The sequence below is a fragment of the Heloderma suspectum genome, chromosome 7 (assembly GCF_057233095.1).
Source record: "Heloderma suspectum isolate Gila_16-S chromosome 7, 16-S_ref, whole genome shotgun sequence".
NCBI classification, from domain to species: Eukaryota; Metazoa; Chordata; class Lepidosauria; order Squamata; family Helodermatidae; genus Heloderma; species Heloderma suspectum.
In genome coordinates this window covers 53,762,909-53,778,778 of record NC_139464.1, presented here as the reverse complement: position 1 = coordinate 53,778,778, position 15,870 = coordinate 53,762,909, and the positions used below count along the sequence as shown (strand labels likewise).

The 15,870-nt window shown below is 45.1% G+C and overlaps 1 protein-coding gene across 1 annotated transcript in view; it reads right to left on the bottom strand.

The window, feature by feature from the left end:
* Positions 1 to 2,692, bottom strand: part of TMCC3 (transmembrane and coiled-coil domain family 3) — a 123,478-nt gene extending 120,786 nt beyond the window's left edge. The window contains exon 1 of the mRNA XM_084810240.1: positions 2,517 to 2,692. Coding sequence (XP_084666366.1) covers positions 2,517 to 2,585 — 69 coding nt within the window. The 5' untranslated portion in view covers positions 2,586 to 2,692. The remainder of the gene's footprint in view (positions 1 to 2,516) is intronic.
* Positions 2,693 to 15,870: the final 13,178 nt, after the last annotated feature.

Genomic DNA, 15,870 nt, shown 5'->3' with positions numbered 1-15,870 from the left:
AAAGAAGGCCAAGTAACAAAGGAATAGTACAGGCAGATAGCACAGAATTGCAGGGATGGCATCAGGAAGGCTAAAGCTGAGAATGAGCTGAGGTTAGCAAGGGATGCTAAAAACAACAAAAAGGCTTTCTTCAGCTACGTGCATAGTAAAAGGCAGAGGAAAGAAATGGTGGTTCAGCTATTAAATAAGAATGGCAAAACGATAACAGATGACAAAGAAAAGGCAGAGGTGCTCAATTCCTACTTGGGCTCAGTCTTCTCCCAAAAGAGGGTCTATGACCCCCCCGCCCGACAAAGGCGAAGTATAGGCTGAAGGGGCAGGATTGCAGCTTGAGATCGATAGGCATATGGTCAAGGAACACCTAATTACTTTGAATGAGTTCACATCTCCAGGGCCAGATGAACTGCACCCTAGAGTAATAAAGGAACTGGCAGAAGAACTCTCAGAACTGCTGTCTATTCTCTTTGAGAAATCATGGAGGACGGGGGAAGTGCCAGATGACTGGAGGAGGGCTAATGTTGTCCCTATCTTCAAAAAGGGTAAAAAGGAGGAACCTGGGAACTACAGACCAGTCAGTCTGACATCAATCCCAGGGAAAATTCTGGAGCAGATGATAAAGCAATCCATCTGGAAGCACCTTGACAACAATGCCGTGATTACTCGAAGCCAACATGGATTTGTCAAAAACAAGTCCTGCCAGACAAATCTGATCTCGTTTTTTGATCAAGTAACCTCCCTTGTAGACCGTGGGAATGCTGTAGACATCATATACCTCGACTTCAGCAAAGCTTTCGACAAAGTGCCCCATGATATCCTGATGGGCAAACTAGCTCAAACTGGGCTAGATGAAACAACGATCCGGTGGATCCACAGTTGGCTACAGAATCGGACTCAAAGAGTGCTTATCAATGGGATCTTCTCAAACTGGGGAGAGGTAACGAGTGGGGTACCGCAGGGCTCAGTCCTGGGCCCAGTGCTCTTCAACATTTTTATTAATGACTTGGAGGAGGAGGTGCAGGGAATGCTGATCAAATTTGCAGATGACACCAAATTGGGCAGGATAGCTAATACTTTGGAAGACAGAAACAAAATTCAAAGTGATCTGGATAGACTGGAGCGCTGGGCAGAAAACAACAGAATGACATTTAATAGGGACAAATGCCAAGTTCTGCACCTAGGAAAAAGAAACCAAATGCACAGTTACAAGATGGGGGATACGTGGCTCAACCACACTACAAGTGAGAAGGATCTTGGAATTGTTGTCGATCACAAGCTAAATATGAGCCAACAATGTGATGTGGCTGCAAAAAAGACAAATGCTATTTTGGGCTGCATTAATAGAAGTATAGCTTCCAAATCCCGGGAAGTACTAGTTCCCCTCTACTCAGCACTGGTTAGGCCTCATCTGGAGTACTGTGTCCAGTTCTGGACACTACACTTTAAGAAGGATGCAGACAAAGTGGAGAGGGTTCAGAGCAGGGCAACGAAGATGATCAGGGGACTGGAAACAAAGCCCTATGAGGAGAGACTGAAAGAATTGGGCATGTTTAGCCTTGAGAAGAGAAGACTGAGGGGAGATATGATAGCACTCTTCAAGTACTTGAAAGGTTGTCACCGAGAAGAAGGCCAGGATCTCTTCTTGATCATCCCAGAGTGCAGGACACGGAATAATGGGCTCAAGTTACAGGAAGCCAGATTCCGGCTGAACATCAGGAAAAACCTCCTGATTGTAAGAGCAATACGACAATGGAACCAATTACCTGGGGAGGTGGTGGGCTCTCCCACACTGGAGGCCTTCAAGACGAGGCTGGACAGCCATTTGTCAGGGATGCTCTGACTTGGATTCCTGCATTGAGCAGGGGGTTGGACTCGATGGCCTTGTAGGCCCCTTCCAACCCTTCCAACCCTACTATTCTATGATTCTACGATTCTATGATTCTACAGCTTATTTATACCTTGCACTTTTAGGTTCTGAAAGTGGTAGTCCAGATATTACATTAGATTTTACAAACTTTACTAAATCACATAAATAAAATGAAAATACACCAATACAAAGTGCTAATGATTAACAGTAAATGAAAAATATGGAGAGAAAAATCAAAGAACACACACAGGAACCCAAGAACATAATTGTGCGACTCTTTTGGCTGATGACCAGGCTGCCAGCAAGTGATTTTTCTGCAAGAAAAATATATCCCCTATGCAAAGACCACAAAATAATTATATGTAACCAATCATAAAAATATCATTTGGGATTTCCTTCATCCTACCCACAAATTCCTTTGCATTAAAACATTCTAAATCAGCAGAGCTCCAGGTGGCATTTAGCATGCTTCCTCATTCTGTTTTGCTTTTACAAGCTTAAAGCAGGCTAAAAATGCTGAAATGCCTGTCTGGGTTAACAAAAATCAGTCTGTTCTCCAGAGACAACAAATCAGAGTCATGACATTGGCAAGATTTGAGTATTTCCAATACTCTTAAAGATGCTAGACTCCCATTTTTTCTTGACTACTTACACTCAGGTCTGTGCAAGTCTGCTGCTCAGATTTCATGCCCTCTTCTACATCCCAGACTGAAGTGATCATTTACTTCATCTAAAAAGTATTTCAGGATATTGTGCTAAATTTCACAGAGACAGCCTGTACAACAGACTGTGTGCCATGACTTGTGCTGGCACTACCTCTTTAGTAACAACAAACATCTCAATACAGCAGGTAATACCAGATGAAACTTGTAAAACTAAAATGAACTCTGTTTTCCTAAGGTAGCAAAGTCCATAGATAACATTTGTCATTGATGGTCAAATAAGCTGGGTTGCTGCAAATGGCTGAGAGATACCTATTAAATTCATGTCAGTTAGCTGACTCAGCCTGTAACTATGTAATACAAAGGTCTGGCAAACACTAGTCCAGCTCTGATTCATGACTATTATAGAACTTGACCAAACATAAAAGGTCTGGCTTAAGAAAGGTTGCCCGCTTATAAGCAGCTTCCTATCTGCAATACAGCAATTGGAAGAGCTTATTTATTCAGAATTTTTGAAGGGCAAGTAAAACTAGGCTTCTCAGAAAAATGTGTAACCCCTACCTGTTAAAATGTGCTTCTAGGGATGTTCTCACATTTCCCTGAAAAAGGTATCATCTAGATATGAAAAACTAGAACCATGTTTATTTGTTAAAATATACATCTATGCCAGTGGAGGCTGGTGGCTCTGATGTCAGTGGGACTATAAATCTGCTCTGGGTTTCAGTCAGAACCAGTCTGTTATGAAGTAGCTCTCTTTTGAGTGAACAGAACTGACTCCATTTTGAGACAGGCAAAAAGGCAGGTGTCTTCATCCCCAGCCTCAGCAAAGGTGGGAGAAAAGCACAGGAATGGGGTTGAGAGCATCATACAAGACTAGATCAAACAATTCAGTTTCTAATAGACTTCCTAAAATGCATTCCCCAAAGGCAAAGGTGGGGGTAAAAATTCAGCAAAACATGAATGTGCTGGTTAGCAAGATGGCTATCTGGTAAGTTACCTAGTCAACTACCTGCAATATGCTGTGATTGTTGAACTCTGTCCTTGACACTTGTCTTTAAGACAGTCATTAACATGTTAGGTCATCTTTTACTAAAAGAATAAGAGAGTAAGTAGGGCTTTTGTTTCTGGCATCATCCCCAAACACCCTGTTTTGTTATACGGGATGGAAGGCCAACTTCAGTCTTTATCCCATAGCAAGTGGGATCATTTCCAGGGCCTATGAAAGGTATCTGGTTCATCAGAGTTGTGATGTCACAGCTTTTCTCTGAACTGTATTAGAAGCCTCAGGTTTGGGCAGTCCCCAGTCCTGCATCCCCCTCTTCCCAGAGGCATGGGGCCATGCTGCTGAAATCACTAGGCATCTTACTGTCCAGGGGTAAGATGCCACACCATTGCTGAAATCACTTGAGAGTCTTTCATCCCCGAGGAAAGGCTCAGTGCTGAAATCACTAAGCTTCTTGCTTGCCAGAGCAAGGTACCAACAGTGGGTGCTCTGTCTCTCCTAGCCAAGGCTCACTGCTTTCCTTCCTCTTCACCAGCGACCAGGAATTGCAACATAGACTAGTTCCTGTCTTCAAGAAAGGGCTTCAGCCCAAGAAAAGGTATATTGGTTTTAGAAGGTCTTACTACAAATTGTATCCTCCCGCCTCTAGCCTCCCTTCTGTATGTGTGTATATGCTTCAAGCCTTGGGAAGACTCCTTCCAGCAGTCTTGAAAACTGTTTTAGTCCTGGAGCTCAGCTTCACCAGGAATGCAGCTAATTTCCCCAGCAAAGCATAACTTGGTGAAGGCTGGAGTACCTCCAACTGGCCTTAAGTGTTAAATCCATTTGCTCAGCTACTTCCACCCAAACTAGTTGTGTACTTGAATCTTTGTAAACCCCAATAAATGTGCCATTGTGGCATTATCCTCTCCAACAGTGTCTGAGTGTGGACCTCTTTGGCTGCCTTCTTAGCCATGAATGCTCTATTTCCCAATGTCTAAAGATTCCTTATAAGCAGGTGCATAGTTGTTAGAACGTGTGTAAGTTTGTACATGGGTCTAACTAGAGCACATCATGCAACAAGTCAGAATTCTAAAGGAGCTATCCAAGGTGATGAACCTATTTGGGGGATAGGCTCCAGCATTGGGTTCAGCACCTTGGATAACTCCTTTAGCATTCTGATTGAAACCCAGAGAGGATTCACAGCCCCACCGACATTGGAGCCAGCAGCCTCCACTGATCAATGCCCAAAGGATGAGTTGACCATCACAGCAGAGGTAGCCATCTTAGAATAGCTCCAGAGGCTTCTATTTCAAAACAATCTGGAATCCTCAACACCTCAACATTCTTCTTTCTTGTTCAGAACTCTTGTGCAGAAATGAGGAAGAACTCAAATGCTAGCCGCCTTCTGCACCTACTCCTCTTGTTCAGGAAGCAGAAAATCCTTGGTGCTGCCCTTCAAACTGTACAATGTTTATTTATTTTATTTATTATTTTATTTATAATATTTCTGTACCGCCCAATAGCTGAAGCTGTCTGGACAGTTCACAAAAATTAAATCCATAAAATACAACATGATAAAATACAATATAATACAATACAATCTGGGAAGCTTATTCTACAACCAGGATGCCACAACAGAAAATGCCCTTTTCTAAGTAGCCACCCACCAAACTTCCTTTGGCAGGGGCTCTCAGAGAAGGACCACTGAAAAGGATCTTAGGGTCCAGGCAGGTGTATATGGGAGGAGGCGATCCTTCATGTAACCTGGCCCCAAGCCCTTTAGGGTTTGAATGTTAATATCACACTTTGAATTCGGCCCAGAAATGGACTAGAAGCCAGTGCAGATAGAAAAGTAATGGCATAATATGATCACATTGGCCAGTCCCTATTAACAATCTCACTGCCCTGTTTTGGACCAGCTGAATTTTCTGGACCATTTTCGAAGACAGCCCCATGTACAATGCATTGCAGGAATCCAGGTGAGAGGTTACCAGAGCATGGATAACTGTAACTAGGCTATCTCCAGATAGGATTATAGTTGGCCACCTGTACCACTAGTAACAATGCTGGATCCAAGATTCACCCCCAGACTACAAACCTGATCCTTTACGGGAAGTGCAACCCCCTCCAGAACAGGTTGAATATTACTTAGCTGGGCAGACAAACCACCCACTAACAGTACTTCCATCTTGTCTGGATTGAGTCTCAGTTTCTTGGCCCTCATCCACTCCATTACTGTGCCCAGTCACTGATTCAGAGGAGCCACTGCCTCACCTGGATTTGATGAAAAGGAGAGATAGAGCTGGGTGTTATCTGCATATTGATGGCACCTCAGCCCGCACCTCCAGATAACATCCCCCAGTGGTTTCATGTAGTTGTTAAACAGCATAGGGTATAAAACAGAGCCCTGTGGAACCCCACAGCATAGTTGCCAAGGCACAGAGCAATAATCTTCCAGCACCACCTTCTGGAATCAGCCATCGAAATAGGAGTGGAACCACTGTAATACACTGCCTCCAGCTCCCAACCCAGACATCCTATACAGAAGGACATCATGGTTGATGGTATTGAAAACCACCAAGAGGTCCAAGAGAATCAATAGAGTCACACTCCCCCTGTCCCTCACTCAGCAAAGCTCATCCCACAGAGCAATCAAGGCAGTTTCCATTCCAAAACCAGGCCTGAGGCACAATTGAAATGGGTCTAGATAACCAGTGTCATTCAAGCGTGCCTGGAGTTGACTGGCAATCACCTGCTCAGGCACCTTGCCCAGGAAGAAGGTGTTGGCTACTGGCCTATAGTTAATATCATGCAGGTTGAGGTTAGGTTTTTCAGGAATGGCCTAATTACTACCTTCTCTAAAGAGACCAGTACCACCCCCTCTCTCAAGGAGGTATTTACAACTTCCTGGACCTAGCCTGACATCCCCTCCATATTTAGGGAAGTTAGAGAATTCTGTCCAAAAGTTAAATGGGATCGAATTCAGACACATCCGGTCCGCGGAACCTTCCCTGGAACGGGGCGCCCCCATCTACTTGGACCGAAGCTCACGCGGACCCTTTTTTTTTTTCGCTGCCGAAAATTTTACGAAAGTATTTATGAAGGAAACTTCACAAATCAGGACAAAAGAAATAGACATAGACGGTGAAAGGGATTTTACGAAAGTATTTAATAAATACGCAGTTTCCTGCGACGATGCGGCTTTCTTTCACTGGGAGGGACGGGGTCACGAAGTGCAGGTAGACTGCCTGAGTCATGAAGTGCACATAGCCTCATCTTTTTTTTATTGTCTGTGAAGGTGAGGTCAGGTGAGGTCAGGTGAGTGAGATCCCTCCAGGCCACCCCCCCACCCCACCAAGAAGATAATGTCATTGAGGGGAGGGAACTCACCAACCATTTTCCCGCCTTCACACATAGGATGGCGCTGTGTGAGTGTCCGGCAGCCTCAGTTGCTCCAGTCCAGACTAGAGACCAGAGGTGCCGCTGCTGCAGACAGAGTGTCCGTGTCCAGCAGCTGCAAGGAGTATGTTTGTGAGTGTCCCCGTTCTATGGCACTGCAGTTCAACCTTTATTACAGTGAAAGTATGTTCTTTAATATGTTTACTTTACCTGAATGTGCCCCTATGCTTAGTGATTTTGGGGTGGGTCGGGGCGGAACTGGGAAGGCATCCTTCAGCAGCCTGTGTTTAGGCCTGCTGAGAAGGACTCCATCCTCCATCCTCCTGGGCTTTCCAGGACTAATCAATGTGCTTTTCAACTCCAAGAGTCATGTGCCCCTATGTACTTAGTGTTTCTGAGTGATTCTGGGGAGGGCCTGCCTGAGCAGCCAGGCCAGGCCAGCAGCCTGTGTTTAGGCTTGCTGAGAAGGACTCCATCCCCCAACATCCTGTGTGTATTGTAGGCTTGTGTTTTTCAGGCCGCGTGGATGGACTACATCCTCCATCCTGGGCTTTTCAGCCTAATCTGCTGTACAATATGCCCCTATTTAGTTAGCATTGGATGGCTGGATGGGTGGGGAACTACTTTTACACTGCACTATATCTGCGATTGTAGGCTGTTCACATGATTTCAGCTTTGCCACATGCATTTATGTCTCCTTCTGCCCAGAGACATGAACATGGAGAAAAGAGGAACCTGTAGCCAATCCAGCACTCAAAAGGGGCGTGGACGCCCGGCAACAACATACACTACTGACATTGCTTTTCAATGGTATTTTAAGAATGAGATGGAAGAGGAGGAAGCCCAAGGTGTGACCAGCAGCGACAGCAGCCCCAGCAGTAGTCCACCCCGCAACCGCAAGCAGCACACACCACCAATTACCTCCACAGAAAGTGGCACAGGCACAGCCAGCCACAACTCCAGAGGAACAGGAAGAAAGTTTATGGATGGTGAGCGGAAGGGCAGTGTCTCCAAAGCAGATGAAAATGTTCCCAAGGCGACTTTACAGTGGCGGAATGAAAGTCAAGATGTCTACATCATTCCAAAGGATGAATCTCGTAAGACTCTGTCATCACAGGTGCTTGTAAATATCTGGATACAAATTATTATCTTCGAATATTATTGATTAGTCCCTACATTAGCCTTCTGCAACCTGCAGCCTTCCAGAAGTTTTGGGCTACAACTCCCAGCATCTTTTACCATTGGTCATGCCAGCTGGGGCTGATGGGAGTTGAAGTCCAAAACCTTTGGAGGGAACCATTTGGGGAAGACTACCCCACGGGATCTTCTTCTTCAACACCACAAAACATACATGACTGTTTTACATTCATTCATATTCATTGCTGTGAACATATCTCATATCATTAAAATGTTATATGGTACTCCAACACTAAAGAAAACCCCAGCTCTTTAAAAGAACTGCAATAATTTCTCAAACGATACACCTCCTTTTCGGTGGGAAAACACTGCAGTGTTTTGTTCTTGTTTTGTTTCCAAAGCCATTCATCATAGTTTGCTGTATTGTTTGGCCTTTTAAATAGAGCTGCAATGTGAATTTATTAAGCAATCACATTTCTGAGGATGGTTTTTAAAACAGGGCCTGACTAATCAGGCACTGCTCCCGGGGGACCACAAATGCACCCCGGAAAAAGGCAGTGGGATTTGCCAAGTATGTGCTCAGGACCAGCCCTATCATTAGGTAGCAGCAAGGTGTTGGGGCACAGAACTGTGGGTGCTCCTCAGACTGCCTTGTACCTCCTCAGCCAGCTTGTTGTCCTCTGGTGTGGTGGAGAAGCTCTCCCATTGTCACTGTTCAAGTAAGATTCAGCTGTCGCTCTATGTAGGATGGAGGGGTGCCATTTCATCCTTTGCTTCAGGAAGCAAAATGCTTTGGGCCAGCCCTGTAGGTGCTGAGTCTCACACAGTGGTATAATAGAGCTGATGCAAAGGAGTGGACCTTGCAAGGGAGCCAGATATCTCCTCCCTCATGCTTTTCAGACTTTTACCAGTGAGGACACGTTTAGATAACTCTCGTGGAGTTTTGAAGTCTGTACAGTACATTTTTTTTGCACCTTGTGTCATGTGTTGTTTTCTCAGTGCTAGCTAGTGCAGTAGTAGCTTACATCTGTACCTTGTGTAATGTTAACTGATCGCAATTCCAAGCTATGTTTCATAGATTTCTACAAGTACACAGCTTTATTCTCTTGGCTATTACTCATGTGTAAAAGGTGCATTTCTCATGAAACTCCACTTCTATCTATTTTTAATCTTCAGAGAGACACCCACAACCGTCCTCCCTGCATCAGAGAGCGGAAGTGGGACAGATGAACCAGGTCCACAGCTGCCTGCTGATAATCACCTTGTGGGCAGTAGCTCACGTGATTTGGAAAAAAAGGCCGGAGGACTTAGTTTCATCAGTGATCCGGACAGCGAAGATGATGAGGAGCCCTTCTATATCAATGTCCCTGCTGAGACTGAGTCTGACTCTGTGTTCCAGCCTGCTGGGTTCTTTGGGAGCAATCCCAAACCTTAGGAACAAACATCCCCTGCTAAGCGCTGGTCAGCGCCATCAACAATGCCAACAACAACACTATCCACAGATGAGCGGAAATGTGCAGCTCCCGATGCCACCTCATCTGAAACCGATACCCCCATTCCCCAAAGAAGAAATGGAAGTGGCAGGGTGAGTTCCTATGTGTGGCGCTTCTTCAAATATGCAGAGAATGACTGCTATGTTGTGCTTTGTGATATTTATAGAAGCCATGTGTGGCTAGGAAAAGAAGGGGGCTGTGGACAAGTGGGCATGTCTGCCATGAGGCGACACATGGAGGTGCATCATGCACTTCTTGTGCCCAAAGTTAGCAACAGGAAGTTTAGCAAAGTTAGCAAAAGTTAACAAAGTTAGCAAAGCCTGCCACAACCATCCAAAAAGAACATTACTGCCTTCTTTGCCTCATCTTCCAAAGACCTCACGCAGTGGTCCGGGTGAGAAGGGCACAGAAGGCAAATTAGCTAAGAGGCAGGCGTCAATTGAGAAATGCCTCACACTGACACAGAAATTCCCCTCTGACAACGTCCAGGCATGAAGGTTGAATCACGACCTGACAGACCTCATTGCTCAATGTATGCTTCCCTTCTCCCTGGTGGAAGACGAGGTTTTCCTGCACTTCATGAAGAGATTGTGCCCTCGGTGGGATGTCCTCTCTCGTCACTACATTAGTGGCGTTGCCATTCCAGCCCTGGCTTCTGAAATCAGAAGGGTACTCCAACAGGATTTGAAATGTGCAGTTGGAGGAAGTGTACATTTAACGAGTGACACATGGACAAGTAATCAAACAAAGTCTTATCTGTGTGTCACCGCCAATGGGTATCCATCAGTGCAAGCAGCCGACTGACTTAGAGAACAGCGACAATGGCCCTCACAATGCTCTCAGGGACACACACAGCAGAAAACATCAGCAGTAGCATCAGTGGTGTTGTTCAGTCCTGGTTGGCCCCCTTAAATCTAACAGTGGGCTGTGTAGCAACAGACAATGCCTCCAACTACCTAAAAGCAGCCCGCATCACACAGCTAAAACACGTTCAGTGCGTTGCACAGTTTGAACCTTGTGGTGCGTTCCAGATTGAGCAACGCATTTCCTAAAATAGGCAAGCTACTTAAGGTGGCCTGATCCATTTGCACCCACTTCAGGCAGTCCTGCTCAGCAGTGGAGGCAATCGGCGCCATCCAACGTAGCCGTGGCCTTCCAGAACACAAATTCATTTTGGATGTGTGCACACGCTGGAACAGCACGTTGCATATGCTTCAGAGACTCTGTGAGCAGAGAGCAGCTATAAAGGACTACATTACTGAGAAACAACACTACTCCACATTTTTTGTCACACCACATCAGTGGCTCTGGATGCAAGACCTGGTGGACATTTTAAACATATTTGATGAATGCACAATGCTACTGAGTGCAGACTATGCTACACTGGGCCAAGTTCTACCTGTACTGAAGATTATAGAGGGGGTGCTGAGAAAACGCCATGCTGACCTTTGTGAGAGCACCAGTGCTGTAGACAGTCAAGTCTCCAATCCTGCAGTTAGGCTTGCTGAATTCCTTCTGCAGGAGCTAGGCACCAACAAACACATCACTTCGATGAGGGGGGACATGAAATACGTTGCTGCCACATTCCTTGAACCACGGTTCCAGAAGCACAACAACGGCGGTGCTGCCAAACCAGAACCCTGACTTCCGAAGTCTAAAAAGCTATTTGACAGAGAAAGTCATGGAGTGCTGCCAGAGAGATGTTCTGGATGAGAAGGAGCTGGGGAAGAGTGAGGCTAGTAGTACTACTACCTCCCCTGAAGATAATATCTACAGCAGTAGCACCATCACCAGCAGGAGGGGCGATGATGACGCCACAGCAGCTGCACCACCAACACAACATACAGATACAGGGGCATCTTGTGGAAAGTTCTACCTGTACTCCTCAATGGCAGTGGAGCTCAGTGTAAGCGGGCAGGGGAAATGTGCCAAAGCAGCCAGGAAAGGATCAGCTTATGATGTGGCTATCCAGAAACTGGAAGCTTATGCCACAGAGAGTTTCTCGGGAATGCAGAGCAGCCCAGAGAGTGATCCTCTCCTATACTGGGAGACAAAACATGGCGTTTGGCCAAATCTGACCAAAGCCGCCATTTGGCATCTATCTTGCCCTCCCTCAAGTGTGTCCTCTGAAACGCTTTTCTCCACCACTGGCAACATTGTCACCACCCGCCGAAGCAGACTCACACCAGAACATGTCTCCACCCTTGCCTTCATTTGCTCCAACAGGGAATGGATTCCCGAGCAGCACCTCCCTCCACCACCACCAGCTGTCAGCAGAGTAGAGCAGTCATCAAGTGACGAGGAGGACCCCGTGGATGATGATACTGCTGCTAATGTGAGCCAAAGTTCTGAGGGACAATGAGGCAGAATGATATAATTGTGAGTGTGGTCATACTGAGGTGTCCCTCAGAACTTTGTCCAACCAAGCAGTCCCTGTCTTTTTATCTGGATTTTATCCAGAGTTGCCCAATTGCCCAGCTGTGGATTTTGAAGTTATTGCCTGGCTTCCCACCCCTGTCTTGGCCTTTTACGTAAAGAGAGGAATGGTGTCTCTGAGCGTGTGCAGAGTTGCAGCTGTGAGAAGATGCAGAGTGGGCCTCTTGAGCATGTGCAAAATGGCCCTGTTGGAAGGGAACACTGGAGAGGCAGTCAAATGGGGTGAGTGGGCTATGGGTGTCATTAAGGCTGCAATTAAATGTGTGCTTATGTGGGAGTAAGCTTACTTGAGAGTAAGCCCCTATTGAACTGACAGCGGGGCTCACTTCCTGGGCAGGACCAAGGTAATTGGGTGCCTGAAGCAGAAAATCCAAACATAATTCTTCCTGCTACCAAATTCATGCTAACATGGGACCTGACCCACCAAGACATGCTCCTGCACAAGCCCCATTGAAAGTGCAAGTGCTTTCAGTGTGGGGCACACACAGGGGAACACCCTGGTGGGTTGTGCGCCAGAGATCAGACCATCTGCCTCCAACTGCTGTGTGTGTTTTAGTTTATAAAGTTTTATAGTAACTTTCAGTTTTTTAAGGGAGCAATGACACAAAGCAAATGGCAAGATGTGGGGTGAGGGAGTAAGGGAGAAGGAAAAGGAAAAGACCGGGAGGAGAACATAAAGATGCAGAGGGATAAAATCATACCATCAGAGTTGGAATGAACTCTGGTCCAGGGATGGGGAACTGTTCTGGCCCCAGGGGCCGGATTGCCTCCTGTGATAACCTCTGGGGGCAGGATGATGTTGGGGTGGGCTCACTCTCTCCTGAAGCCCCACCTCCTTTCTCCAAAGCCCCCACTCCTGACATCTTTAACTGCTCAGAGATATTTTTTAAAAATATGATAAGCGATAAATAAATCTATGAAATAAATAATAAAGAAACAATCAAAGTCTCTTTTTCCATGTGTTGAGAATATGATGAGGTGCTTAGCCTTCCCCAATCTGGTGCCTTCCCAATGTGTTGCACAGCATCTCCCATCATCCCCAGCCAGCTTGGCCAACTGAACAGGCTGGGGATGCTAGGAGTTGTTGTTCAGCACATCAGGAAGGCAGCAGGTTGGAGAAAGTGGCCTAGATAGAAGGTGAGTCTCTTTCACCACAGAGGATGTCTTTCATCCTGCCGAGATCCCTATTAGGTATCTCCTCAAGCGGGGAGATACCTAATCAAGGAGGAGGCTCTTGGACTTCCCGACCCAAGTGTCTTATTTTCTGACCATCTTGAATTCCACCAGCTGAGTTTATGCCTGATATGATGGGTTATGTAAGTTGTAGATGCTGTCTGCTCCTCTCCAGTCCAATACTCCAGTCCCAATTTGGGGTTGTTATATTAAGACTGTTACCCATGCTACACCATGCTTCAAGACAAAATTTCATTTATTTGTAATTAGAAATAAATATTTCACAATATATAATTACATATTGGTTTTGTGATTAATCACTATGCTTTAATTATGTTCAATTTGTAACAATGAAAATACATCCTGCATATCAGATGTTTACATTACAATTCATAACAGTAGCAAAATTACAGTTATGAAGTAGCAACGAAAATAATTTTATGATTGGGGGTCACCACAACATGAGGAACTGTATTAAAGGGTCGCGGCATTAGGAAGGTTGAGAACCACTGCTCTAACGCATTACTCCACTCACACTCTTGCTCAAGACTTGCTGTCCATGGTAGGAAGTTCTAGGGTACCACTCTCAAGTTAGTGCCATGCTGATCAGAAACCCTAAATTCTTATATATTTATGAATAAGAGTGGCAAGGGTCTTGTACCTCATGCAGAAGCCCTTAATTTTTGTAGATGTATGAGGATACTCACACATCTGGCTGCTCTGTTTCCCAGACAGAGAGTTGTATGACTCACCAGCAACATTAGACTTAAAATAGCTAGACAGTTTTGCATACAGTTTACTACATTAACAAACTGATACTAGTATTAGTATTAGTATTAGTATTAGTATTAGTATTAGTAGACTGGTTTAAGGGAAGATCTACACTGGGGGCCCTTTTGTTTCTGAGACATTGCTGTGTTGATATAACATGTGTTCTGAGGACACATGTTAATGAACACAGTGGAGTAACTGCCTTTTTTTTTGCATTTTAAATAATTTTGTGTTTAAATTTTTGAAGAATAACAAATACATAAATCCTTCCCTCAACCCCCCCACCAAAAAAGCAAAATTATTACAATGTATAAAATACAGTCATACATATAAATTGTCAATACCTGTAGGTAATATACAAATATATATTACCTGTAGGTAATATAATTACATTATTGTGTCTCTTACTAAATGATCTGTTTCTATATGAAATCAGAATTTTCTATGCCAAAAAATCCAATTGGTTAGTTGGGGGTCCATCTTCAACATTCAGAACCTGGAAAAATATTAAAAATGGGTACCAAATTGCTACAAAATTATCTTCTTTTATTTCTCCTCTAGCTACCTGAAACTGGCTGGTTAATTTCTTTGCCAGCACAACAAACCATATTCTATCCAGGTATCTCCGGAATGAGAGACCTTGAGCATTTTTCCTACTCCTTGCAATCTCAGTTCTCGCAGCTCCTACAAGCATTGCCAACCATTCTTTATACTGCAGTCCCTCATCCTCCCCAGTAAGCAGTGAAAACAATAATAGAGTTTCATTTGGAATTACCATTCATTTTGTTACATTACTCAGCCAGTCCATTGTTGTTGTTGTTCAGTCATTCAGTCGTGTCCGACTCTTCGTGACCCCATGGACCATAGCACGCCAGGCCTTCCTGTCCTCCGCTCTCTCCCGGAGCGTGCTCAAGTTCATATTCATTGCATCCGTGATGCTATCTAGCCATCTCATCCTCTGCCGTCCCCTTCTCCTTTTGCCTTCAGTCTTTCCCAGCATCAGGGTCTTTTCCAGGGAGTTTTCTCTTCACATTAGGTGGCCAAAATATTGGAGCTTCAGCTTCAGTATCTGTCCTTCCAATGAGCACTCAGGGTTGATTTCCTTTAGGATGGACTGATTTGACCTCCTTGCAGTCCAGGGGACTCGTAAGAGTCTTCTCCAGCACCACAGTTCGAAAGCATCAATTCTTCGGCGCTCAGCCTTCCTTATAGTCCAGCTCTCACAGCCATACATTACTACTGGGAAAACCATAGCTTTGATTAGACGGACCTTTGTCGGCAAGGTGATGTCTCTGCTTCTTACTATGCTGTCTAGGTTTGCCATAGCTTTCCTCCCAAGGAGCAAGCGTCTTTTAATTTCATGGCTACAGTCACCGTCTGCGGTGATCTTGGAGCCCAAGAAAGTAAAATCTGTCACTGCTTCCATTTCTTCCCCTTCTATATGCCAGGAAGTGATAGGGCCAGATGACATGATCTTAGTTTTTTTAATGTTGAGTTTCAAACCAGCTTTTGCACTCTCCTCTTTCACCCTCAACAAGAGGCTCTTGAGATCCTCTTCGCTTTCTGCCATTAGGGTGGTATCGTCTGCATATCGGAGGTTGTTGATAATTCTCCCGGCAATCTGAATTCCGACCTCTGATTCATCCAACCCGGCATTTCTCATGATGTACTCTGCATATAAGTTAAATAAGCAGGGTGACAATATGCAGCCTTGTCGTACTCCTTTCCCAATTTTGAACCAATCGGTTGTTCCATGTCTGGTTCTTACTGTTGCTTCTTGACCCTCGTACAGGTTTCTCAGGAGACAGGTAAGGTGGTCTGGTACTCCCATCACTTTAAGAATTTGCCACAGTTTGTTGTGATCCACACAATCAAAGGCTTTAGCGTAGTCAATGAAGCAGAAATAGACGTTTTTCTGGAATTCTCTTGCTTTCTCCATGATGCAGCGAA